General features: G+C 36.2%; 1 protein-coding gene across 1 annotated transcript; it reads left to right on the top strand.

The window, feature by feature from the left end:
* The first annotated feature begins 4,504 nt into the window (after positions 1-4,504).
* LOC138698571 (uncharacterized) lies at positions 4,505-22,612 on the top strand. The gene is made up of 5 exons (XM_069824589.1): positions 4,505-4,695; positions 5,977-6,128; positions 9,762-9,941; positions 13,045-13,271; positions 17,462-22,612. Exons 1-5 carry the CDS (start codon positions 4,520-4,522, stop codon positions 22,496-22,498), a joined length of 5,772 nt encoding a protein of 1,923 aa, XP_069680690.1. The 5' UTR covers positions 4,505-4,519; the 3' UTR covers positions 22,499-22,612.
* The last annotated feature ends 4,759 nt before the right edge of the window (positions 22,613-27,371 follow it).

Raw genomic sequence — 27,371 nt, forward strand, 5'->3', positions numbered from 1 at the left:
GGGAATAGTCGTGGACAAGAACGGGCATTACTGATATTAATCATTTAAGTACCAGCATTGGATTAAAATGTTCATGACCATGTACTGATAAAGGTAACTATTTCTACCCCTCTCATCACAGAAAGTGCAACAAGACCCAAACTTCACCAGCCGCCACTGAAAGCTTCACGCAATTTTTCTCTTGTTTTTCACCGAATGAACTCATTGAACGATATAAAAATTATCTAACAATTCGATAGTTCTTAATAATGGAACAATTATTCAGTAGTTTTCTTATGGGCTCCACACACACTGCTTTATCTTCATTTTTTAATTACTCAACTATAATAATTTACAGTACATTTTCAGCCCTCGTATCCTTGCAGGGCGGTGATCATCGTGACCGTCGCAGCGTGCGTGTCTTTGTTGATGTACTTCGGGTTCCTGTGCGGAAAAGTGGAGAGCAGCATGTGGGTAACGGCCGTGGTGGGCACTCTCCTGCTCAGCGTGCTACTGTTCCAGCCACTCAAAGTGTTCCTCATCGCACTCATCCTCTCACTCCTCAAGGTACCTAACACTTTTCAATACTGTGCTGCAGTGATTTGGAGCAATGATGTAATGTGAAGAAATTGTGCAGAAGCAGCCCAGCACCTGGCAGTGTATAGGCGCCGTGCCCACCCACCAAGGCCGGGAGCACCGCCTGATGTACGCCCAGCTGGTCAAGAAGGCGAGGGAGCAGAAGATGTACCGGCCGCCCACCAACGTCGAAATTTTGGTAAATAGACTACATTAATAGAGTAACACGAAACTGCTAATTCTAGATTCAGTTTGGCTAATAATTTTAGTATTACTAAAATATGGATCACGATACGTTAAGGATGCGAGCTTTTAAAACAGGATTGTTTGCAACCATTTATAAATGTTATTGAATGACAGTAACTGACAGTATTTGGTAATATGCAGATAACGCTAGTTGCTTGCTAGATAGACCTATCATCATCGCTTATTCACTTGCAAGTATATCGCGCAACAGTCGACAGATGGCAGCAGCAGTATACCTAGTAAGGTTTATCTTGTCTCAGTAGCAATAAAACCAAGTCCCTTCAAATGAGGGTGGAGATTATAGGAGGGTTGTAAATTTTCAGGATTCCTTTCAAAACCTTGTTATTGTACAGGCTGCCGGAACTCAGTTTCTTGAAAGACAAGCTCAGTGACGGAACTACACAGTACGAAGAGAGATATTTTGTTATGTTATTTTATTTTGCGCTACAGAATCTATCAACTAGTCCCTTCCGCCACTGGATGGATGGACGGCACCGCTCCGCTCCCCCCATCGCCATAACAACACAGACGAAGTAAGACATACCTCCTTTCTCTCTCTTTTCACAGTGAGACAAGATACATCACACAGCCTTTAGTACGCTGTGATATGTACATCTTAAAAACCCGGTATATTTTATTATACTTTCCCAAACTATTGAATAACAAACTGGATTAAAGCTAAATTAAAAGAGCTCATTACACATTAAAGGACAAAACTAAAATTCTTTCAATCATTTATTATCATAATACACTACTCTCTTAAATTGAACGAGCATATAATTATATGGAAATTAATTCAGTAGCTACCACAAAACCGGTTGTTCTGTATGGTTGTGAAACTTGGACTCTCACTTTGAGAGAGGAACAGAGATAAAGGGTGTTTGAGAATAAGGTGCTTAGGAAAATATTTGGGGCTAAGAGGGATGAAGTTACAGGAGAATGGAGAAAGTTACACAACGCAGAACTGCACGCATTGTATTCTTCACCTGACATAATTAGGAACTTAAAATCCAGACGTTTGAGATGGGCAGGACATGTAGCACATATGGGCGAATCCAGAAATGCATATAGAGTGTTAGTTGGGAGACCGGAGGGAAAAAGATCTTTGGGGAGGCCGAGACGTAGATGGGAAGATAATATTAAAATGGATTTGAGGGAGGTTGGATATGATGACAGAGAATGGATTAATCTTGCACAGGATAGGGACCAATGGCGGGCTTATGTGAGGGCGGCAATGAACCTACGGGTTCCTTAAAAGCCAGTAATGACATTACTTATGGTCTGCCTGTACATTTCAGTGCAAAGGACAAATATGTTGAGAAACAGCGGCAATATCTTGTGACGGCGAAATAATAATAATAATAAATAATAATAATAATAAATAATAATAATAATAATAATAATAATAATAATAACGTAAATTCATTCGCTGTCCACCGTTGTGGCTAAGGGGTTAGCGAGTCTAACTCCGAACCCTGCGGGCCCGGGTTCGATTACCGGTCGGGACGAGTTGCCTGGGTGAGGTTTTTTCGGGTTTTTTCCCCTCACTCCTATGGATGAATATCAGGTAACTTTATCAGGTGATTGGAACCCCACTCATCTTTGCCACTTCCTTTCCTCCCCTATCGTCCTTTTTATTCATCATCCCGTTACTTCTGGTTTTCAATCGCTCTACAGGCGGCCCTCCGAAGCTGCTGGCTCTCTCGACCGGCCTCCGTGGATTGTATTCATGTGATGATGGATAGCTTCTGCAACTGAACCCGGGACAAAACTTCTCTGGGGGGGGGGGACTTCCGCCTCGGACCGTTAAGGGAGTCCTGAGGGGGTTTCCGAAGCAGGAGTAGAGTATGGATTCTGTTGGCTGTAGGGACCGGTCGTTAAGGAGGTCAAGTGGTTAGGTCGGTGCGCGTAGAGGATCGGTGGGAACGCAACCCATCCCATAGAGGGGGTGTACAATAGAAAAAATACTGATATTTGACCATTTTTAAATTAATTTATTATTTTATCAGAAAGAGAATTCAATATTCAATACAATGGCCAACACCTTCCTAGGACTTATGAATCCAAATATCTTGGAGTTATTTTCGATAGTAAGTTAACATGGAGCAACCATTTGAAATACATTTCTGAAAAAGCTCGAAAAAAAGATTCTCCCTTCTGAAAAGACTAGCAGGAAAGAAATGGGGATGCTCTAGGAACACTTTGAATACAACATACAAAATGTTTATACAGCCAGTGCTGACATACTGCGGAGAAATTTTAATTACTTCACCTTTCATAAACGAAATAGAATATGTTCAAAACCAAGCTCTCAGACTCATTACTGGTGAAATCAAAACAACTCCAGTAGATTCTATGAGATTCCACAATAATATTAACAGCATCAAAATGACATATAGAAGAAAAAGCACTGATTCAATATGAAAAACTTATCAGATTACCAGGAAACAATTGGTATTCATACAGTCCTCTCTGTAGATTGAAAAGTCAAAAAAGTTTCATATCCATTGTTCAAGAATTAAAAGAGAAAATCAATATCCCGAATTTAAAAGAAAACTTATAAATTAAACCAAACTCTTTAACTCTATTAAACATAGAATATAATCTAAATTTAACAGAAGAAATACTAAAATCAGAAGTAAACACTGAAATACTAAAACAATTGTCTTTAGAGACAATTAATATTAGGTACCCTCCACAAAACTGGCTTCATTTAAATCCTTGATCTCCAGAGAACAAGGTGCAGGTGCAGATGTTACGTGCTGTCTCTTCTCACTTTATAGACCTCTTGGATATGGAACAACAAGTTTTGATGGAGAAATCATTGCAATAAGTGAAAGTCTCAGGAATCTTCTATGCCACATCAGTAAATTTAGGAATGCAGTTACATTGTCAGACTCCAAAGCAGCTATTCTATCAATAGTCTCTAAACACACACCTTCATCTCAAACAACAGACATAACTAAAATGCTCTCTCAATTAATATCACTCAATAAAAGAATTGTATTCCAATGGATACCATCCCATTGTGGAATCCTGGGAAACGAGAATGTGGATGCACTAGCAAAGAAGGGCAGCACTGCTACTTACAGACCTGTTACTAAATCTACGTATTACTCTGTGAAGAGATTTATTAAATCTACATACTTAGACTTCAACAAACAAAATTTGATAACTCAATCCCAAGGGAAAAAATGGAACTCTCTGCATCATAATCCACAGTTAATTCCCGATTTACCACGAAAATCGTCTGTAGCTGCATTTAGATTGGCAACAGGCCATGATTGTTTGGCCAAACACCTGCATAGAATTGGAATATATCAGTCCCCTAACTGCCCATTGTGCAACTCAAACCAAGAAATTGATTCGGAACACCTAAAAATCTGTGCTTCAATGGCTGGCCATGATAATATCTTTGAAAAATATTGGAGTGCAAGAGGTCAAATGACTTTATTGTCAAACAACAACAACAATAGACATCCAGGTCGTAGTGCGTGGTTTGTTTCCTCCCTCCCTCCTAACAAGGAAAAAATCTTTAGCTTATGTACTAATGAAATTTATTTCGTAGAATCACCTCATCTTCCTCTAACGCAGAAATAAGTTCATCTTGTTTTACCTGTAATGTAATTTCAAAATATGTACTTTGTTACGCGATTATCGGTCTCTTAAAAACCAGTACTTACTGTGGCATGCGCAGAAGCTGGAGCGCAGGGAGAGGATGCGCTTGCAGATGTCGGATCTGCTAGGCGACCTCTTCATGTTCCTGGTGTACATCGTGACGCTGTACTGGGTGGTGCTCGGCACCAGGGACAGCCTGGCGTACCATAGCACCAAGACCCTCCGAGACGTCGTCATCGTGTCGGAGAACTTCAAGGAAATCAAGTCTGGAAAGATGTGAGAACATTAGGTTAAACTAGCTTAGATGTCATCAAGAAAACGAGAACACTTTTGCGTAATCCAGTTTTGGGTCTTCTATTCCGGCACGAGAAAAATTGGCAGAAGTTTTGAAGGAAATTCCAAAAACTTCGTAAAACGTCTATAGGCCTAGGTTCAGACTGCAGGTGTTCCTATCTCTGAAATGTAATTCATTACACCATCACAGTTCATCGCTGAGAAATAACGATTAGCATGCCTCGTGAAACGCGCGAGCCCGGGTTCAAATCCTGGTTTGGACAAGATGCTGGTTGAGGTTTTCTCAGAGATTTTCCCTCAATCCATCAAGAGCAAATGCTGGATAATTTTCGTTGCTGGATTCTGAACTCATTTCATAATTATGTTGCAAAAACGTATAATCAAAATTTGTTTGAAAAGGCGACTGGATTATCCAACAAATTTGATCCATTCCGAATTGAATGTTTTTAGAATTGACCAAATTTATAAATACTCTTTAATGAAATTTTATCATAAAATAGAATGAAATTTGTAGCTCAGCCACATGCTCATAATACAAGACGAAACGAAATTCTTAAATTAGTTGAACCTAAATATTTCACATCTGCTGCTTTACTACGCAGTACAAATTATGGTCCACGGCTATATAATTCGATAATAAAATTTCATCCAGAATTGACTACTTTAAGCAATGAAATTTTCAGATCCAGAATTAAAAAAATTATATGACAGACTTCGCTGTATTATATTATGTACCATGTATTGTAAAACAAGTTTATTTCTATCCTAAGTGTATTTTTCTATTTTATCTTGGTTACTATATCAACATGACCTGCACTAATTATACTACTAATAATAATTTAATATTAATCCATCAATCTAAACATCGTCTCTTTTTTCACTCAGTTATTACTAGTATAATTATTTACTAATTTTATTATCATCTTTATGTGAGCTTTTTTCTGAAGTATCTTGTCTACAAAGTATGTGTATCTATGTAACGGAACTGTCCCCGAACACGAGCTTTGCTCTTTCGGGGTATTTTAATGTAACGTTTTTATGTATATGTTATTATTAAATAAATAAATATAAAAAATAAATTTCGCTGGCATTATCACCTTCATCTCACTCAGACGCTAGATAATCATAGCAGTTGATAAATCATCGTAAAATAACCAAAACAAAATTACACCACTAGACTGGCAGAAACGGGGAAGTTTGGAGTTACACCCGGAAGCATACAAAGTTCCACCTCGATGAACAGCAGCGTTGTTTGTGTTGCAGGTTCATAGACTTCATGTCTGAACACTTGATACCGGCCCTTCACAAAGAGGAGTTGTACAACGGACAGAAGATCAACGACACGGGTACCACTGCCATCTACGACGTGCAGCTGCTGGGGGTGTTGAGACTTCGTCAGCTTCGTGTCAAAAATGGTTCGTTGCCAACACTCAGATGTGAGCGATTTAAGGGGTTAGGTACAGCTTACAGCAGTAAAATTTTTGGATATATTCAACTTTTTTTCGTCCATTACTGTGTCTTATACAATAGTTAAAATTGGTATGTGTAAAACACTGTCCTTCTGCTATATGAAAAAATAGTAATATGCGTTACAAGAGCGGTATGTTGAAGTTTTCATGTTCGAGGAAAAGTTTGAAAAAGCGAAACGTAGTTGAACTTTTTTAATTTCCGAGAATTGAAAGAAAACATAGCGTTCGTGTATCGTACATTATTTTGTGCGAAGATCGTTTATTACATACCTGAAAGAGGAATTTCTAATTAGTTGCAATGAAATCTCCATCTTGGTTTCTGTTCAATGACAGCAAATTTGCAGAACAAAAATATCTATCTTCAACATTGTTGCTTTAAAATATTTTCTGTGTTTACCATACTCCAGCAGGCCGTGATATACGTCTGTCTTCCCCCCCCCCCAAGTCTATGGAATCTTGTTGATTTTTTCACGGCTTCCTTAATGTTACTTGCATCACGAATGCAGTAACTTTAGTGGAGTTGTAGAGTTTACTTAATTTTTGCAAATATTTAAAAACAATAATTAACAGTGCAATTTAAGTGAAATAAAATTGCAGTGGTAAGTTTCCAATTTATAATTATTACTATATTGAACGTCTCTAAAAATAATATGTTAAAAGCCTAAAGCAGTAAAATCAATATGTCACTTAAGCGGTAAGAAGAGGGAAATTGTTATGTTTGTTAGGTTGGAAATACTGAATGTGGAATTTTAGACTTTCCGCGGATTGGTTTTGTGCGGAAACCAACCAAATACGCACGATCTCGCACAAAATATTTTTACGATTTAAAAAATTGTTTATATTTCTTCTTTCAAAATTCAAAATGGTAGCAGTTTACAGTGCAATGATGAAGCGTTTCCCTCATAACTCATAAATTTGTTAACTTTTTCATGTTCTCTCTCTTTTATTTTATTGATGAAACTCATGTTTATAATATTATGCCCTTTCAACTACATTCCTTAATAAATAATATATTTTTTTATTTTGTGTAAGAAAAAATACTGATTTTTGACCATTTTAAAATTTATTTATTTTTTATCAGACAATCTATCAAAGGTAGAGAAGTGATCTTATATCATATTGTAGATATGACATGCATAAATACACACACAAAATTTCATCACAGAATGTTGGTTAGTTTTTTAGTTATGTGGGAAACGCTTCATCACTGCACAGTGAACTGAATTTTGAAAAAAAAAATAATTAATAATTTTTTAAATCCTAAATATATATTTTCCACATAGCAGAAGAATAGTGTTTTACACTTACCAATTTTCACTATTGTACAAGATACAGTAATGGAGGAAAAAAATGTTGAACATTTCCAAAAATTTTACTGCTGTAAGCTATACCTAACCACTTAACTCTGTAGTCGAAAATTGTGGATAAATCTACTAAAAATGTTGGGTGTCACTGCAAGAATAAGTTATCCCGGTGATATAAGAAATAAAGATAGTGTTGTTAGCTTCGATGTGACATATTTATATGAACTTTATTACTCAAAATAATCCATATTATCACCTCCTGAATTATCTACTATTCCTTCTGAATCACCCTATATTTCCGAGTTTAAATTCCATTCCTTGCATTATTCTAAAAAAAAGTATTGAATTTTAATTGAAGGTTGAATATACAAGCGCCAAAATAAACGATTTTTTTACATTTTTACCACTGCCACAACATATTTCACATTTTATTGCACTATATATAGAATATGTCCCGCGCCGTGGCGTCGTGGTCTAAGGCATCGTGCCTAAGACTCGCTTACGGAAGGTGCGCTGGTTCGAATCCTGATGAGGGAAGAAATTTTCTACGATAGGTAGCGAAATTCGGTTGCGAAAGCCAGCTATAAAGGCTGGGAGATCATCGTGCTAACCATACGATACCACCATTCTGGTTGGATGATCGTCCACCTCTACTTCGGCATGTGAGTGTGAGGCCAGCAGCCGGCTAGTCTGTCTGGGCCCTTCACGGGCTGTAGCACCAGGGATTATTATTATTATTATTATTATTATTATTATTATTATTATTATTATTATTATATACAGACTGTTCACGCATTGACTATTGCACAAAGAACACACTCAAGGAACGAAATGTAAAAACTATACGCTGTTGTTTGAGCAAGTCGCGGCACAAAGCATCACACGGTGCTTCCCGATTCTCCCACTAGGTGTCTCCCGACTCGGCGTCTACCACGGACGGCGACATCTCAAAAGAAATTATATTACTATCATTAGAGATTGGTTGGAGATTAGTGAAGATAGATTAGGTTAGTGACAGGTCAGGTTACGTTTACTTTAGATTTGTGCATTATTATTGATCCATAATTCGTCCGATCACATGGCGGTAAAAGCATAGCCTTCGCATTTCTCCACAGTTGGTGACACTGAAATCCCTCCCTTATATTACGTCACAATAAGGAAATAGGCTATCTTCTACGGAGTTTATTTCCGAAGACATTCTGAGCAAAAAATGTCATATAAACGTTTGTCCTAATCTCAATATTTTCAGAATGACACTAATTTGAAGTTGTTTGTAAAATACCTTTATTCTTGAGTTTTAAAGGTAAAAGAATATTACAGATAAAGAATGAACTATCCAGCAGTATTATCATTTCTTTAATTAGCTAATATTCTGAAGCTAAAACTGTGTTGTGAATTCCATAGTTGCTATGTACAGAATTTTTGTATCGTTTTTAACTACAAAATTACATTTTCTTACGCATTTATCATAGCAATTCTTACAAATCATGCCACTCTTGTAAATTCTTTAAGACTGTTTGAACTGTAAATAATCAAGTTCTTGAAGTCGTATGATTTCTAAAATTTTTTGTGTAAGTGCGTAAGAATGATGTCATTTTTAGTTAAAAATTGAAAAACAAAATCTGTACAAAGCAATTAACAACACATTTTTAGCTTCAGAACACTAGCCAATTAAATAAATGACACTTCTGATAGTTCATTCTCTATTTGTAATATTTTTTTACCCTTAAACTAAAGAAAAAAGGTAATTTACTAACAAATTCAAATTAGTGTAACTCTGAAAATATTGAAATTAGGACAAATGAAGATATTATTACAAAAACAACCCCTTGTCAAAATTGCTATTTTTCAGGAGAACAATAGAAAATAAAAGAATAACACATGTCAGCTATTCCCATTCAACTGGTTTTTTATCCCTGTGTCTATTGCACTTGACATGGACCGTTTTTGGATTCTATAAACATTTAAAATAGTAGCAAATGTTTCTTACCTCAATTTCATTAAAAATGAATAGGGCTGGTTTTGTAATAATGTCTTCAAATGTTTGTATGACATTTTTTGCTCAGAATGTCTTCAGAAATAAGCTCCGTAAGTGACGGTAAATAATCGTGAATCACCCTGTATACTGTAACTAAGGTAGCCTATATATTTAGGCGGGTTGGATCGGCACATAGCTCTTTTAGTGATCACAATCTCCATACTATAAACACTAGCGATTTTAGGAATGTTTTCTAGTGGCGCTTACATATTTAACCTTTACCAAATCTTGTTACAGGAACCTGCGTGGCCACGGATCCTCTAAATTGTAATTTGGGCTTCAGTTTGTCAAATGAAGACGTGACGCACCACGGCATCTCGTGGGGCCCATATGATGAGAAATCCTTCAGAGCCACAAGAGCGACCGTTCCTTGGCTCTACCGGGGAGCTTGGAGTTCTGGAACCGTTCCAGTGCAAGGTAGGCCTATATACTCTGCTATATCAAATAATTAAATTGCATTATGCAGATGACACAGTTTTACTTTTTGGTGGAAAAACCTGGCATGATGCATATAATAATTCAAATAATGGACTTAAATTAATAAAAAAATGGTTTGACATAAATTATCTATCAACGAAAATAAAACCATCATTATTCCATTCTCATTATCTGAAAAATGTAACAAACCTCCTACATCTATAATAAGTATTAAATTACGTAATTCTGATTGTTGTATACAGTGTAAATGTCCGATTATTAAAGAATCCTCTGAAGTTAAGTATTTAGGCATAATTTTCGATAATCATTTAAAATGGAACCAACACATTAATTACCTTTGTAATAAATTACGTAAAATAGTATATTATTTTGTTTTATTGAGGAATTACTTGTCAAGTTTATTACGCACAATATATTTAACTTTATTTCAGTCGGTAATTATGTATTGAATTATAGGATGGTGTAGCTCATTTAAATCCAATTTTAATCCATTTTATTTATTACAGAAGAAAATAATTAAAATATGTCTTCATAAACCTATTGAGTTTCCATCTCAAAAATTGTTTTTAGACTTTAATGTACTTAACGTAAAACAAATTTATTATATTGTATTAATAAAATTCATACATAAAAATCGAAATAATTTTGAATTGTATTCTCATAGTTATGAAATAAAAGGTATGAATTCTTTAAGATTGTTTGAACCAAAATGCAACACTGTTACAGTATTTAATCATAGTAGTAATTTAGGCCCAAGAATACGTATATTACAAATTTCTATTTAAATATCCTAATCTTGTCAATTCTAATAGTTCTAGTATTAAATTTAAAAAGTTATGTATGAATTTTATAAAAATTGAAAAATTGTAAATTTAAATTTATATACTATAATTGCAAATTGTATTGTATAATTATTAATTATAATTGTATTGTATAATTATTAATTTCAATTCAGGAATCCGCCCCTGAGCACGAGTTCTACTCTTTCAGGGGCGAGCTAAAGTTTCTCTGTATATTTTATAATTTATGTTACAATTATTAGCAAAATAATAAATAAATAAATATGATTTTCACGTAATGGAAAATGGAACAACTGGATAATACCCACGGCAGAGCAATGCCGATAGTCGACGTTACTTGCTGGCCACTAGTGACCGGGCCGTACCGAGCCGTGTCAAACAAAAGACAATCGAAATGGTGGTAGTGAAATTCGCGACTATATTCTTAAATAAATCAGTCTATTAGTCAAGTGTAAGATTTATGCAGTACAACGACAATGTTCTCAATGCACTAAAAGAAAATGCTTATGTAGCAAGATCTTAAAGTAGGTTATGACAACGAAATAAAGAGGAAAAAGGTGTGGTTCACGGAATATCATTTAAATAACGGAAAGTAAATTTCCGGTTAATGTTCACCAAAGCATTAAGCACATAATTATGACTATACTATATAACCACAGTCTACTATATACAGTCGCGAAGCTCAATATGTACTAAAAATGCAAACATGGGTAGTTGCCTACCACTAGGATCGCTACTATTGCGTCATCATCGCAGATCTCTCTCCTAGCAGACGACAAAATATGTTACACTTTCGTTGTCGTGTTCTTTTGGAAAAATTAACACCTTCCTTCCATTATTGAAATATTAAATGCATAAAGTTAATTTATTATTTTAATGAAGTATATTAAATTCCACCATAAACTCGAAGATACCTGCAAGAAATAAGTTAATATAATTTTTGTTTGTGCAAAACGAACTGAAATTTACTATAATCGCTTCACTCATTCAAGATTATAGCGATAATTAACTATGAAACCAATAAATATTAATTTGCATTTCCCTTTATAGCAATAATAATGGAAATATGAATTAATGGAGTAACTTACGTGTACCGGTACTTGTAGTGTAGGCTTACGTAGTTAAAGTGGGATGAGGTTAAGCAATAATAATCACACCAGAATTGGAAATAAAACGTGATCAATAAATTTTATTGTAACAGACTTTTTCTACGTCTCTAGTAAAGTAAGAAATAAAAATAACAACAAAATTAACAACTATAATTAAAAACATATTCTTTGAAAAAAAAAGTAGGCCTAAGCAATAATAATCCCACCAGAATTGAAAATAAAACGTGATCAATAAATTTCATTAAAACAAACTTAATTTTTCTACGTCTCTAGTGAAATATTATTATTCCAATTATTGTATTTTAGCCATTAACATTTTCATTACAACCAATAACTAACATTTCACAAGCATCAATGTGAAATACGCAACGAGCTAGCACTCGATGGAAATACGACACAGTCTAAAGTCGACCGTGGACAGTCTATTGTTTCTAGTTGCTAACCGCTTGGAGCGCTCTATCACGAGATTTGCAAAAAAATCACCTCAAGCTTCGCGACTGTATATAATAGACTGTGATATAACGTCTTTGATTATGACTGTATTGCAGTTTTATTTGTGGCCTACAGAAAATATGTAGCCTTTTACGAAAAAAAAAATTAGGGGCCATGATATTATTCACCGCTTTAATTATATTACCGTCTATCAATATTACGAAACAAAAACTGTCATAAAGGCCATGACCGACTAGAAACATCGATACCGAAGATATAAATGCATTTGGCCGTGATGAAACAGAAGAAAATGCGAGAGAGATTTTAGTTCGAGATAAAATGGACACACAATTTTGATGACCATACTGTTAGTAACTGGAGATCGCTTGTAAGATCTGTCTTAATCTTCTATGTAGAAATATCGTTCAAAGCAAATTGGTGGTCCAGGGAAAAATCATTGCAATAGATAAGAGTAACAGTGGTGCCATCTCTCAGTAATGTTCAGAACGAAGGAGGTAGAGAGAAAAAGAAACAAATTTCTCCTTCTAACGACACCACAGACCAAAATCATGTTCTTATGTTGGCAACATTGTGTATGTAGTTAAATTTGGTGGTAAACGTAACGGCACGGTCCAAAGCTACCGTGGTAATTCTCCAGTACAGCGCGAAATTAAATAGAAGAGAAGTAGAGGCGGATTAGATGAACACTAAGTGCTGTAAAAAAATTGCTTGTTCTGACAGGGGAATTCGCGCTGTACCCCGGCGGGGGGTACACATGCACACTGGGCCGAACTATGGAGAACTCGCAGCTCGTGTTCCAGTTCCTGGTGCGCTACAGCTGGTTCGACAGGCTGACTCGCGCCGTCTTCATAGACTTCACGACCTACAACGCCAACAGGAACCTCTTCAACATAGTGACGTTGCTCGTGGAGATGTCTGCAGAGGGCTCTGTGGCCCTTTCTGAGGACGTGAGTTCATTACAAACTTAACGGCAATTGTCATAGGAGCGAATTCAACATTAGAGACCGCGTGGATGTAGGGCACTTAGGTCTTAGGATCGAGTCCCGGTGATTGAAAAACTGCATCGTCCACAAATGATTAAGGAACGATCGGATTACGTGTTCATGCTTAGAGAGGTTTCCTCCCTTTGTGTGTTGTTGTAGGTTTCCGTCCTCTCGCCTCTGGCTGTTCAAAATTATCACTAATGATCATGCTATTGAGATCATCAATTATGATTAAACTCTCTTGGGTGGAAAGCATGTACAAATAAAACTAATTATATTGAAGTGCAGTGAATCCAAATTATACATCGCTTACAGGTTACTGAATGTTAGGCAGAGAAATTATCTGCCTGCCCATTCAGTACTTCCTTCCGATTTCGCCAGGTGGCTGAGTAACTTAATAAACAGACGTAAGTTAAGTAACTGAGAGGTCCCGAGTTCGAGATCCGCTTAGTTTAATCTCTTTTTTTTTACATTTTAATCGACACTTAGAAATATCATTCAGTTATGAATGCGTTTTTTTTTTATATTTAAAATAAACGAGGAGAGGAATTATTTAATTTCCTTCCTTATTCTCTTTCTTCCTTCCTTCTTCCTCTCTTTCTTTCTTCCTTCCTCTTTCTTTTTTTCTTCCTTCTTTCCTTTTTTCTTCCTTCCTCTTCCTTTCTTTCTTCCTCTTTCTTTTTTTCTTCCATCCTTCCTTCCTCTTTCTTTTTTTCTTCCTTCTTCCTTCTCGTTCTTCCTTATTCTCGTTCTTCCTTCCATCTTCTCCTTCTTCCTTCCTTCTTCTCCTTCTTCCTTCCTTCTCCTCCTTCTTCCATCCTTCTCCTCCTTCTTCCATCCTTCTCCTCCTTCTTCCTTCCTTCTCCTTCCTTCTTCTCCTTCCTTCTTCCTACCTTCTTCTCCTTCCTTCTTCCTTCCTTCTCCTTCCTTCTTCCTTCCTTCTCCTTCCTTCTTCCTTCCTTCTCCTTCCTTCTTCCTTCCTTCTTGCTTCCTTCTCCTTCCTTCTTCCTTCCTTCTCCTTCCTTCTCCTTCCTTCTCCTTCCTTCTTCCTTCCTTCTTCCTTCCTTCTTTCTTCCTTCCTTCTCCTTCCTTCCTTCTCCTTCCTTCCTTCTTCTCCTTCCTTCTCCTTCCTTCTTCTCCTTCCTTCTTCTCCTTCCTTCTTCTCCTTCCTTCTTCTCCTTCTTCCTTCTTCTCCTTCTTCCTTCTTCTCCTTCCTTCCTTCTTCTCCTTCTTCCATCTTCTCTTCCTTTCTTTCTTCTTGTTCTTCCTTCCTTATTGTCCTTCTTTCTTCCATCTTCTCTTTCTTCATTCCTTCTTCCTTCCTTCTTCCTTCCTTCCTCCTTCCTCCCTCTCCTTCTTCCTTCCTCTCCTTCTTCCTTCCTCCCTCTCCTTCTTCCTTCCTCCCTCTCCTTCTTCCTTCCTCCCTCTCCTTCTTCCTTCCTCCCTCTCCTTCTTCCTTCCTCCCTCTCCTTCTTCCTTCCTCCCTCTCCTTCTTCCTTCCTCCCTCTCCTTCTTCCTTCCTTCCTTCTTCTCCTTCTTCCTTCCTTCTTCTCCTTCTTCCTTCCTTCTTCTCCTTCTTCCTTCCTTCTTCTCCTTCTTCCTTCCTTCTTCTCTTTCTTCCTTCCTTCTTCTCTTTCTTCCTCCCTTCTTCTCTTTCTTCCTCCCTTCTTCTCTTTCTTCCTTCCTTCTTCTCTTCTTTCTTTCCTTTTGTCTTCCTTTCTTTATTCTTCATTATAAAAAAGATAGGGGTGTCATTTTAAATTTCAAAGTGGGAGTGACTGGGGTGAAATCTAAAATGCAACTAAGCCTTGTTTCAGACTTCCCCTTCAATATCTAAATTAACGTGTTTTGTTTGTTTAAATTGAATTCAATTTAAATAATTATTTTAGACTGGGATATTTTGAAATGAAAGCCCTGTATGTTAAACAGTATCGGTGCTAGAGGACATCCTTGTCCAATTCCTTTGTCATTATTGTTTGCGAAATTGAATTTTGTAACTTTATTTTAATTTTTTTGTTCATGTATAGATTCTCAATGTTTTCGATTAACATTTTAGGAATATTATTTTCTTCCAATATTGTCCAAAGTGTATGTCTCTTTATGTTGTCGTATGCTTTTTCATAATCTATAAATATCAAATGTACAGTAAATTAAATTCTCGTCTCTTTTCTGTGATTTGCCTTAAGGTTTTTGTAATTTGTAATAAAACCGTAATTTGTAACATATGTATGTGATGGTAAGAAAGGGAGCTCCAATCCTCATATGAATATTTCCTCCTAGTACACACACAACTGTAAACAGATCTGAAACGCCGGAGAAATTATTTAACCTCAACAGTTGGTGAGAAGCTTCCAGGTTATAAGGTCCATAACAAAATGTCCAGAAGTACAAAAGGTCCACATAAAAGTGTCCACAAACTAAATAGTCCAACATTTAAAGTCCTACATATAATTTGTCCAAGAAGTGAAAATGCCCAACATCTATGTGGTCACCATATTATAAAGCCCATCATACAAAAAGGTCCAACATACAAAGTTGTTCAACAGAGATGAGTTATTGACTATAATAATCTGTTGGGAATAACAATAGCAATTTGTTTGGGATTTATTAAATGAAAGATTTGTGGACGATATCTTGGACTTGGCATCCTACATTGAAATTACATATATTACTGGACATCCGGCAAGAGGGCGAAGGCGAGCAGTTCCCCCTAGATTTTCTCCTGCGACATGGAACGTCTATGAATTAGTAATTAATGGCAGACAGCGTACGAATAATGTGGTTGAAGGATTCCACTCTCAATTCCAACGACTTATGGTGGCACATTACGTGAACATTTGGCGATTCATTAGTCATTTGCAACAAAACAATCGGAAACGGAATATTTAGTAACCCAGGTCCTTGGTGGGCATACAAATATTAGGCAACCAGTAAATAAACGGTATATAAATAATCAAACGAGAATTTTCAACTTTGTCGGTAATTACAAAGATTACAAAGATAGGAATGAAATTTTTCGATATCTTAGACCGATATCATACCTTACTTACTTACAAATGGCTTTTAAGGAACCCAAAGGTCCATTGCCGCCCTCACATAAGCCCGCCATCGGTCCCTATCCTGTGCAAGATTAATCCATTCTCTATCATCATATCCCACCTCCCTCAAATCCATTTTAATATTATCCTCCCATCTACGTCTCGGCCTCCCTAAAGGTCTTTTTCCCTCCGGCCTCCCAACTAACACTCTACGTGCATTTCTGGATTCGCCCATACGTGCTACATGCCCTGCCCATCTCAAACGTCTGGATTTAATGTTCCTAATTACGTCAGGTGAAGAATACAATGCGTGCAGTTCTGCGTTGTGTAACTTTCTCCATTCTCCTGTAACTTCATCCCGCTTAGCCCCAAATATTTTCCTAAGCACCTTATTCTCAAATACCCTTAACCTATGTTCCTCTCTCAGAGTGACAGTCCAAGTTTCACAACCATACAGAACAACCGGTAATATAACTGTTTTATAAATTCTAACTTTCAGATTTTTGGACAGGAGACTAGATGATAAAAGCTTCTCAACCGAATAATAACAGGCATTTCCCATATTTATTCTGCGTTTAATTTCCTCCCGAGTGTCATTTATATTTGTTACTGTTACCAATACAGTAATAAAATATGATTCACTTACGATCGGTGTTCAAAGACGCAGCTATTGAAAGCCACGTATTCTCCTTCATTTTCTCATCTTTATACGAGGCGCGCCGCTTATCGTAAACGTGAGGATTTTCCTCAACACTCAATATTAGAATCTCATCAAATAAAACTTGCTCCATGATGCACAGCACAGAACAAAATAATGCATAGGTTATGTCACGGTCTTCTTGCTACAAAATATACGACGACAAAATAGCTTTTAGACGGCAATAAATGAATCTAGTGGGCTGTGATCGGAAACGTGAACGCCAAAGTTGAAACTTGGCCAACTCTCCGTTCCCGATCCCGGGCTCCGGCAGGCTTTTCGTTAATTGTGAATGCTCACATTTAAATGCACACAATTTAAAAATTTTACCGTTTTCGTTCAGATTCTCGTTTCCGGTTTATTGTGAACCAGCGTTTAGGCTCCTCTTTACTGAATTTCTCTCTTTTATCGTCTTTCAGATCAAAACCCTGGAGCTGCTTGTGCATTACCACACCCTGGGCTTGTCCATGCTGGTGGCCGTCATCCTCTGGCTCCTCACTCTTCTGGTATTCACCTGTCGGCAGTTGGTTCGCGTCCAGAGGGTCTCCCTGCGCGCGTACTTCAGCAGCTGGTGGAACGTGATAGACCTGCTGATAACGCTGCTGGGCCTGAGTTCTGTGGTGCTGTACTTCCTCCGCAGCCAGTACGCGTCTTCCCTGCTGCACCACCTGGACGAAGCGGATGGCAACGAGTTCGTCAACTTCACGTGGGCCGCGTACTGGCAGATCCAGCTAGACTACGTAGTCGGCGTCCTCGTGTGTCTGTCCACCGCCCGTCTGTGGAAGCTACTGCGGTTCGGACATCAATTCCGATCCATGGAGCGCACTCTCGTCCTCGCATCCAAGACCCTCCTGCCGCTCACATTTATGCTCGTCATCTTCTTGTTGGGCTTCGCAGGGTTTGCCCTCGTGTTTGTGGGCCACGTAGCTTACGACTTTTCCAGTCTTTACAATTCCTTCTCCACTATGTTCTTCTACAGCATTGGATACAGCAATCTCGACCAAGAAAAGTTCTTCAACGCTCATTTCGTAATCGGGCCCTTCTTTGTGCTCCTCTATTGGCTTGTGTTTTTCATTTATTTTATCAATCTATTCGTCACCATAATCAATCTAGCGTATGAGTACTCCCAAGAAGTCCTGAGTTCTGATCAAGAAGAGTACAAGCTTTTAAACTATCTGAGAGATGAGTTTAAGTATTTTTGTACGTGGAAGAAAGTAGAAAAGAAAGAAAATATTGATGTTGATATCAATCTCTTAGTTAAAGAAAAGTATCAGCATTATTTACGAAATAAAGAACCGTCAGAAACACAAAATAATGATGGAAATACAATGCACAAGGAAGACAGAAAAAATGTGAAAGATCAAGATAATAGTGATGAAAAGAAAGTAGTTCAAACTTTCATGACTTTTGATGAAAACTTACCGAGCAATATTTTCCAGTATTCGACAATTCCAAATACAAATTCTACTGTAACAAAAAATGAAAGGCTTCGAGCTGGTTCTGATGGTGTACCTGGACCAGTTTCGGTGCCAGCAGTTGCCATCCCAAAGCCGGATGCAATCAGAATGACCAACGCAAAAGTAATTCCCGGGAGTCGTATGGAAAGAATGAGATTGCTGGCATTGGCTAAACTGTATAAAGCCAGGAACCATCGTGACCTTGAAATGGCAGCTCTCACATTGGACATGATCGAGAAAGGCGAGGGTGGTGATGAAGAGGAAGATTCAGATGTGTTCTATTTGGGATTAGATGGTGATAGAGAGGTGATTGTTCCAGATGTAAAACTACTAGAAATGGAAATGTTTGTTAACAAGCTAGGGGCTGAAAAGTTTTGTAACAGACGAAAAGAAAATGAAGTTCATAATATTGTCGCTGAAGACGAAGAAGTCGAATTGGAGATTGAGGAAACAATTCCAGGTTACAGAGAACGGGAAATTAGTGTACCTGATATATTAGGTTTCCAAATGGATCGATTAATGAACTTAATTCTTAATATTGAAGGTGGCTCAGATGTTGATACAGTTTCTGTGCCAAAAGTAAGCAAAATTTCTGTAGATTCTGTTAGACCAAGTATTAAAAAAATGCCAGATGAGCAAATTGAACAAGCAAAACTTCGAATTCCACCAAGTTTGAAAGATTTATGTGGGTTAGATATCGGTGTTAGCGTAATATCAAAAAGAGACAGAACTAAAACCTCAAAAAAGAAAGAGATTTTAAGAAGAAATCAAATCGATACTTGCGGTTTTGAAATAATTCCACCCTCAAAAAAAGATTCACATGAAAAAGCATCCAGACCTCCGCACGAGAGAAGTATATCAAGTAATAGAAGATTGTTTCCTATAGGCGAAGTCACAGAAAGAAAATGTGAATTGGAAAAAGTGAAAATTCAACAAAAAGACACTTTTACAAGTAAAGACCTGCCTACCACATCTCGTGTCATTGAAATGGACTCCTCTATCAGGAGGAAATATGACACAAGTACAGTTAAGAAAGAACAAATGAACGGTGAAAATAAGACACGTAATAGAGATTTCTGTGGACTTGAGACGTATATCCCTGCATACGACCAAAACAGAAGAAAACGAGCAACAAGAGATACAAGAAAAACAAAGATAAGAAAAAGAAAAAAACACTGTCATTGTAAAATAAACAAGTCGCCACAATTACCAACACATCCTGTATCTAAAGATAGAAGAGAATCATTGTATTTTGGTTCATGTGAGAATCAAAACCTGACAACAAAACAACCTACAACAAAAATAGGTAGGAGTGTGCCAGAGGTTGTGCAGAAGGGAAATGAAAATTCATTAGTTACTTTTACAAATGTTCCCGAATTGTCAGGTACTGGTGAGCAATTATCACCAAACATTGTCACATTACATCCAAGAAGACAATGTAACGTTACTTTAATATCGTATGACACCGAGACATCATTGTTTCAACGTCCTCAGACTGACATATCTTCAGCTCGAGATAAAAATCTAAAAAATGAAATGGCTGCAAGTAATTCTGTATCTACTACAATATCCACAATAAGTTTACAACTTTCAGAATGTACTGAACACACTTTTGTGTCTTCAAATACAAATGAGCCTAAAGTTACTTCGAATATCAGTGATGGAAGTGTAATTACATCAGCCTTAAATTCACAACTATTTAGTACGAGTCAAGAAAATATTAATGAACACACACTTTCGTCATATGTACAGCTACCTAATGCGACTTCAGATATAAGAGAATCGAGAGGCATACAGACTACAGTCCTGACTTCGACAGAAGGAAAGGAACACAATTTTACACAAACATCTATTTCAGAACCGTATGACATGGCTTCAGAAAATATTGATGATCATTCTTTGACACCTAAAATAAAAGCACAGTCGATTGCTATGGCTCCAGAACATTATAGTGGTTATTTTACAGCAACAGTATCAGATGCTTCAGTTTTTAATCTTACCCCAGAAGATAGCAACCAGAGTTCTTTATCGACTTCAATTGTGCAGGTGTCTAATGTGATTCCAGTAGAAAACAAAGACAATGACTTAGTGTCAACAAGAACCACAACATGTGTTATGTCCCCGGAAGATAGCTATGAACATCCCTCAAACATTTTAAACAAGTCTAACATGACTTCAACAGGTAACAGAAATAACTCATTAGTTTCAGCACCAAGTACATCTAAATTTACGATTATGCCGGAAGGTACTGATGAAAATTCGTCACAGTTATCAATTTTACATGTGTCTAACATTCAGCATTCTTCAACATCAGCACCAAATATAAACACATTAGTCTCAGAAATACAAAGACAACGAAATATACCAGCCAAACCAGATACTAAATCACCAATATGTAATATCGAAATTCCGTCACGTAACAGATGCCAGACTGACAGCGGTAGTTCTACATTATTGGAGTATCATAACAGAATAATCAATAATTCATCTCGAAACTCTCTTGAGACGACACCTCGTCATACAGAACTGCAAACCTCACCTATCAGAGCGGATGATAATGGGTTAAACCATCCAGGTCGTCTATCACAAATAGAAGAAATGTATGAATCACAAACTGATGGACCTAACAGACAAAGAGAGTTTCGTCACGACAGAAATAATTTCCAGCAACTCTGCGACGATGAAAAACTTCTTTTCGCTAGGCAAGACGCTTCAGTTGACGCTTTAAGTATTCATGAAGAGCCAGACAACGAAACATTGCCTCATATGTTCAACAGACAAAGTCAAGAATCCGTGAATAATGAATCGAAAATTATGTTACATTCTTCAAAGTACCCTTCAACACAATTAAGTCGTACTCCAGTAGGGAGAAGAAATAACAATCAAATCCAAAACACCTTCAATAGACACACAAACTCACAGAAAACAGAAATGAATGAAAATAGCAATTTGAGATATGTATACGGCCCCCGACAGCGTGAAACTAACGGTGAGTCACTTAGGGAAAGATATTTAGACGACAGGAACTATAGAGGAAGAAGAAATTTGACACAAAATCTCAGACAATCGAGATACTCTTTAGGACGATATTATCCAATGTTCTGTTTTTCATTGTCAAACAACAGGAATGAACAAGTTTTGAGAGATCAATCAACATACAGGATTAGCTCTCCACGAAGATTCAACAATGCAACAGGAAATATCAGCTCTCAAATGAGAGACCCACAAAGAGATGATGATTTTAGATTAAGTCTGAATTTGGTTTCTGGAAATATCACAATATCAGGTTCAAATATTGATATAAGAGACAATATTAACGGTAACTACACATCAAATTACCAACAAGAATTAAATCCTTGTCTATATAATCACAATCAGTATTTTAATGCATCTCACGATCAGTTCCCGATAGAGCAACAATATATTGATTACGAATATCCTCCTGATCAAACTACAAGTGGGAGATCTCATTTCTCATCAGTAACACATGAAAGATCTCGCAGAGATTCCTATGTTCCAGTACAGTTCCGTTCTAGTTCTTATCAACATAGATATCCTCAATATGGAACTACATTTAATCCAGATTTTAATGTTGATCAATATTACCCATATACAGAACAATTACCCTGGGAAAGATCTCCGAGGCATTATCCTACAACAATGGATCATCGTTTTAGAAACTACAGAAATCAAACGGAATCTCTTGGGCCGCAAAGACCTTACGGTAGAAGACAGCGTTCAAATTGTTCTTTACACTTTAATCGAAGTGGGGGTAGAAGAGGTGTTTCGAACATACAGAGTGGGAGAGGATTTGAAATAGGTAGAGCACGGAATTTTCGGAGAGATCACAGGCGGTATGGAAACAGAAATGAACACACGCATTCTTTATACAGTGTACCTTCACATCAAACACCTACTGATGTAGCAGAAAGAACGGTAGAATTCCCTACGCAAATACGCGGAAATTCAAATAAACACAAGAAATTGGAAAAGAAGTGAAACTGTTGGTCAAGTGAAGAAAGAGGAAAGTGGTAAGTTTACGTTCTAAACGAAATTATTCCTAACTGAACTCTCTAATGTAAGTATTTTCTTTCTTTCTTTCGCATATCATTTTAATAACAGATAAGTAATATGGTAATATTACAACTTAATATTTTCTCTTTTACTTTAATTTGAATTACAAATAATTGTATGATACTGTAAATTGTGTTACAAATAAAAATCATTCTGTTTTATATTGTCGTATTATTATTATTATTATTATTATTATTATTATTATTATTATTATTATTATTATCTAATGCTGCTGATCCGGAGCTGCGTTCGGGCTTGGGTTGGATCCCCCTTTGGTCTTTGGTTTCTTCCGAGATTTTCCAGAGCCGTGGGACTGAAGCCGGATGGTCTATGGCGAGTCTTGGCATCAATCTCTTTGATTTGATTACCCCCTTTGATTTGATTACCTGGTTGGGTTTTTCCGAGGTTTTCCCCCAACCAAAAGGCAAATGCCGGGTAATATTTTCGCGAATCCTCGGACCTCACCTCATCTCACTACATCTCGCCAAAATATTGTAAAAAATTGCACAAAATTGTAAAAAATTGTAGAAAATTACTAAATTGTAAAACTATAAAAATTTATAAAAATTGTAATTGTAATATTGTAAAATTTTGACTTGTTCCACATCTTAAAGCTTCATTGCTGATGTAAGATCTATGGAATAAAATGAATGAATGAATGAATTAATTAATAAATGAATAATTGAATAATTATGGTATATGTTGAACAATACAGACATACAGGAATTAGGGAAGAGATGACTGTATTAAGATTTTATACAGCCACACATATTGCGCTTGTTCGCAACTCTAACTTCAAAAACCTGTACTACAGTCCTGTGCACTATTATTTCACAACATTTAAAAGCTGTGGTAATTTTCACATACGCATTTATGATGACAACAGTGGCAATATTTAAAACGCAGCATAATATGTTGTAAGTGATACGTAGTTGAAATCAGGTGGCAAATTTTGTTCCTGGGTCTGTACCTTTCACTGAGAGCGCTAACATAGTTTCTTACTAACATTTCGCCACTGAATTTATATTCTAAAATGGGGAGTTAATATTAAAAGCAAGAAAACGGAAGGGTAAAGCAACAAAAAGGAAAGGGAAAAGCGAGAAAGCACCGTAAAACAAAAATAAAGAAACAAAATTAGAAAGAAAGAATAAAGGAGGAAAATGGAAAAGTAAGAAGAAATTAAATGGAAGAAAAAGAAATGGAACAGAAGGGAGAAAAATGAAACAGAAGGGAGAGAAATGGAAAAGATAGAAATGAAATGGAAAACAAACAAATGAAGTGGAAAAGAAACAAATGAAATGGAAAACAAACAAATGAAGTGGAAAAGAAACAAATGAAATGAAAGAGAAACAATGGAATGGAAGAGAAAGAAATTAAATGGAAAAGAAACAAATGAAATGGAAAACAAACAAATTAAGTGGAAAACAAACAAATTAAGTGGAAAACAAACAAATGAAGTGGAAAAGAAACAAATGAAATGGAAAAGAAACAAATGAAATGGAAAAGAAACAAATGAAATGGAAAAGAAACAAATGAAATGGAAAAGAAACAAATGAAATGGAAAAGAAACAAATGAAATAGAAAACAAACAAATGAAATGGAAAACAAACAAATGAAATGGAAAACAAACAAATGAAATGGAAAACAAACAAATGAAATGGAAAACAAACAAATGAAATGGAAAACAAACAAATGAAATGGAAAACAAACAAATGAAATGGAAAACAAACAAATGAAATGGAAGAGAAAGAAATGAAATGAAAAAGAAACAAATGAAATGGAAAAGAAAGAAATGAAATGGAAAAGAAAGAAATGAAATAGAAAACAAACAAATGAAATAGAAAACAAACAAATGAAATGGAAACAAACAAATGAAATGGAAAACAAACAAATGAAATGGAAAACAAACAAATGAAATGGAAGAGAAAGAAATGAAATGGAAAACAAACAAATGAAATGGAAAAGAAACAAATGAAATGGAAGAGAAAGAAATGAAATGGAAAACAAACAAATGAAATGGAAGAGAAAGAAATGAAATGGAAAACAAACAAATGAAATGGAAAAGAAACAAATGAAATGGAAAAGAAACAAATGAAATGGAAGAGAAAGAAATGAAATGGAAGAGAAACAAATGAAATGGAAAACAAACAAATGAAATGGAAAACAAACAAATGAAATGGAAAAGAAACAAATGAAATGGAAAAGAAACAAATGAAATGGAAAACAAACAAATGAAATGGAAAACAAACAAATGTAATGGAAAAGAAACAAATGAAATGGAAAACAAACAAATGAAATGGAAAACAAACAAATGAAATGGAAAACAAACAAATGAAATGGAAAACAAACAAATGAAATGGAAAACAAATGAAATGGAAGAGAAAGAAATGAAATGGAACACAAACAAATGAAATGGAAAACAAACAAATGAAATGGAAAAGAAACAAATGAAATGGAAAACAAACAAATGAAATGGAAAACAAACTAATGAAATGGAAGAGAAAGAAATTAAATGGAAAACAAACAAATGAAATGGAAAAGAAACAAATGAAAAGGGAAGGAAAGAAATTAAATGGAAGAGAAAGAAAAGAGAAAAAAAATAAATAAATGGAGAAGAAACAAATGAGAATGAAAGAAATAAATGAACAGAAAATAAAAACGAAAATACGAAGACTGGAGTCAATTAAAATCAAGGAATGTCTGGTTGATCAGGGACACTTCGAGAAGTGTTCGTCCCATTTTCTTTCGTTCTCCGTGTACTTTGCTGGTTGCCCCGCATGGAACCTTTGTCCCCTCAAAAGAAAAGCCGGTAGGATTTGAGCTGCGAATATTATTAATAACGACGCAACTGTCGCCTATGGTCTACGGTAGGTCCCCGGTTCAAACCCCTGTAAAATACAATTAGTTGAAGTACAGAAACTCTTTGAAAAGGAAATACAGCTGGATTCCCATATCGCGTGTTTAAGTACATAAAGAAGTACGCCTGTTTTAATTTCATTTCCCAATATTGAATATCACCCACTTACAATGTTTCTGCATTTATGTTACTCCTATTAATCTTAATCCTGATCTAAAAAAGAGAGCCAGCAATTGTGAATCTTTTAGAACAGGCGTGAAATGGACTTTTCCTATTACTATTATTGAAAAAGAAAATCACAAAGCTTCGACGATTGGCTCTATCGGAGTTTCCACCTGTCCACAGTCAAAAAGTTGACTTAGAAAAAAAATACAGTGGAGTCCATTCGTTGTTTATAAATGGGAGTAAAAACTATTAGCCAATCAAAGGTAATTTTATACTTTTGTACGTGCTGTGTACTACGTTATTGGTCTTCTGTGCCCGTCCCTACCTAGACGATGTAACCACTGACGGACGACGAATTCTGTGACTGGTAGACAGAAACAACAGGGTGAGTACAAACAGTGTACATACTTGTCTGTAAGCGCTGAAGGCACCACCCAGCAGCTTCCGTACAAGCTTCAACTTAACTTTTTGTCTGAGTAAATGTATTATGAAAGGGTATCAGTCTAAATGACTTAAAATAATTTTGTCGTTAATGTTAAAACAATTATTTTATTTAGAGGAGTTACCAGTGTAATTATTTACTCTTATATTTGTATGTGTTGTTAAAAACTCTTCTCCTTATACAGAGACATCATTTTATTTTTACTAATATTTCTAATATTAACCTGGCTATACCTTTGGATTAACTTTTGAGAACCGGAAACACAGTTTCCTATCCCCTTCCACGACTGGAGTTCGATGATACTGACGTAAAATACAAACAAATCACTTTACTATAGTCGCGACGCTGTTATTCCCGGCGTGACTCCTCCTCTTTGCTTACGTCTTGGGAAATGAAGGCTCTGTAAAGTCTAGGTAGGTAGTATCGTTCGCCATATTTGTTCTTTCTTTGTCGAGCTACCATACGAGGAATCTATTTGCCATTCCGTTAAACATTATCATGTCGTAGCTCCTATGATAATAAATCAAACGCACTGTAATTCAGCAAATAATTGAGCGGCAAATGACGTCTTCGTGTGCTTTCTGCGAACGCCAACGAAAGAGCCAAAATGGCGGGCGATTATATTAAGTATTTATCGAGCCTTAAGAAGTGCATGACGTCTTCATAAGCGAATCACAAGACGCACACGTTTAAATGTAGCCGACCTGCAACGCGATTGGCTGCCGGAAATTAGAGCGACGGGACTATAGGTATAGGAGGGAAGAAAAGTAGTTCATTCATTTATGCGATTTTGAGTTTGATAATTTTCATTAGTTTTTCTTTAATCAAAATACAGTACAGCATTAACAATAAGTGTTTTTACTCACTAACTGAACTATCTGGGCGGACGAATTCATTATGCAATGTATATGGAGAGTGCATTTAAATTGAAACATAATCAAAATCTTGATATTTAAACAAATTGTTGAAAATTATGCCCGTTCATTTCTATACGTGCTTCAGTACTTTTGTGTGCATATTATCGAAAACGTTTTAAGCACATCTTCTGAAATTGAATGTAGTATTTCTGGAATGTAATTCTTTAATTCTTCTATTGTTGTAGGATGTCTAACAAACACAACTGTTTTACAGTAACCCCAAAAGAAATAATGCAAAGCAATGGGAAAGAAGGAAAACACGAAAACATGAGGAAACGTAAGAAACGAAGTGGAGGAAAAGCAACTGACCAACTTTACTGCCGCTCTTCATTTCCATTTAATGATGTAAACAGGCCATTAACGTCCATAATTGTGAATAACAGATAATTTGAAATGTGTTCCACAGATGGCAGGAGT

This window comes from Periplaneta americana, chromosome 4 (assembly GCF_040183065.1).
Source record: "Periplaneta americana isolate PAMFEO1 chromosome 4, P.americana_PAMFEO1_priV1, whole genome shotgun sequence".
Lineage (NCBI taxonomy): Eukaryota > Metazoa > Arthropoda > Insecta > Blattodea > Blattidae > Periplaneta > Periplaneta americana.

What these genes read in the sequence shown, in the direction of transcription:
- LOC138698571 (XM_069824589.1), top strand. Translation starts at nt 4,520, where the DNA reads ATGCGCTTGCAGATGTCGGATCTGCTAGGCGACCTCTTCATGTTCCTG. An exon ending in TCAGCTTCGTGTCAAAAATG is followed by an intron (nt 6,129 to 9,761) that starts GTTCGTTGCCAA and finishes ATCTTGTTACAG; the next exon opens with GAACCTGCGTGGCCACGGAT. An exon ending in CTGTGGCCCTTTCTGAGGAC is followed by an intron (nt 13,272 to 17,461) that starts GTGAGTTCATTA and finishes ATCGTCTTTCAG; the next exon opens with ATCAAAACCCTGGAGCTGCT.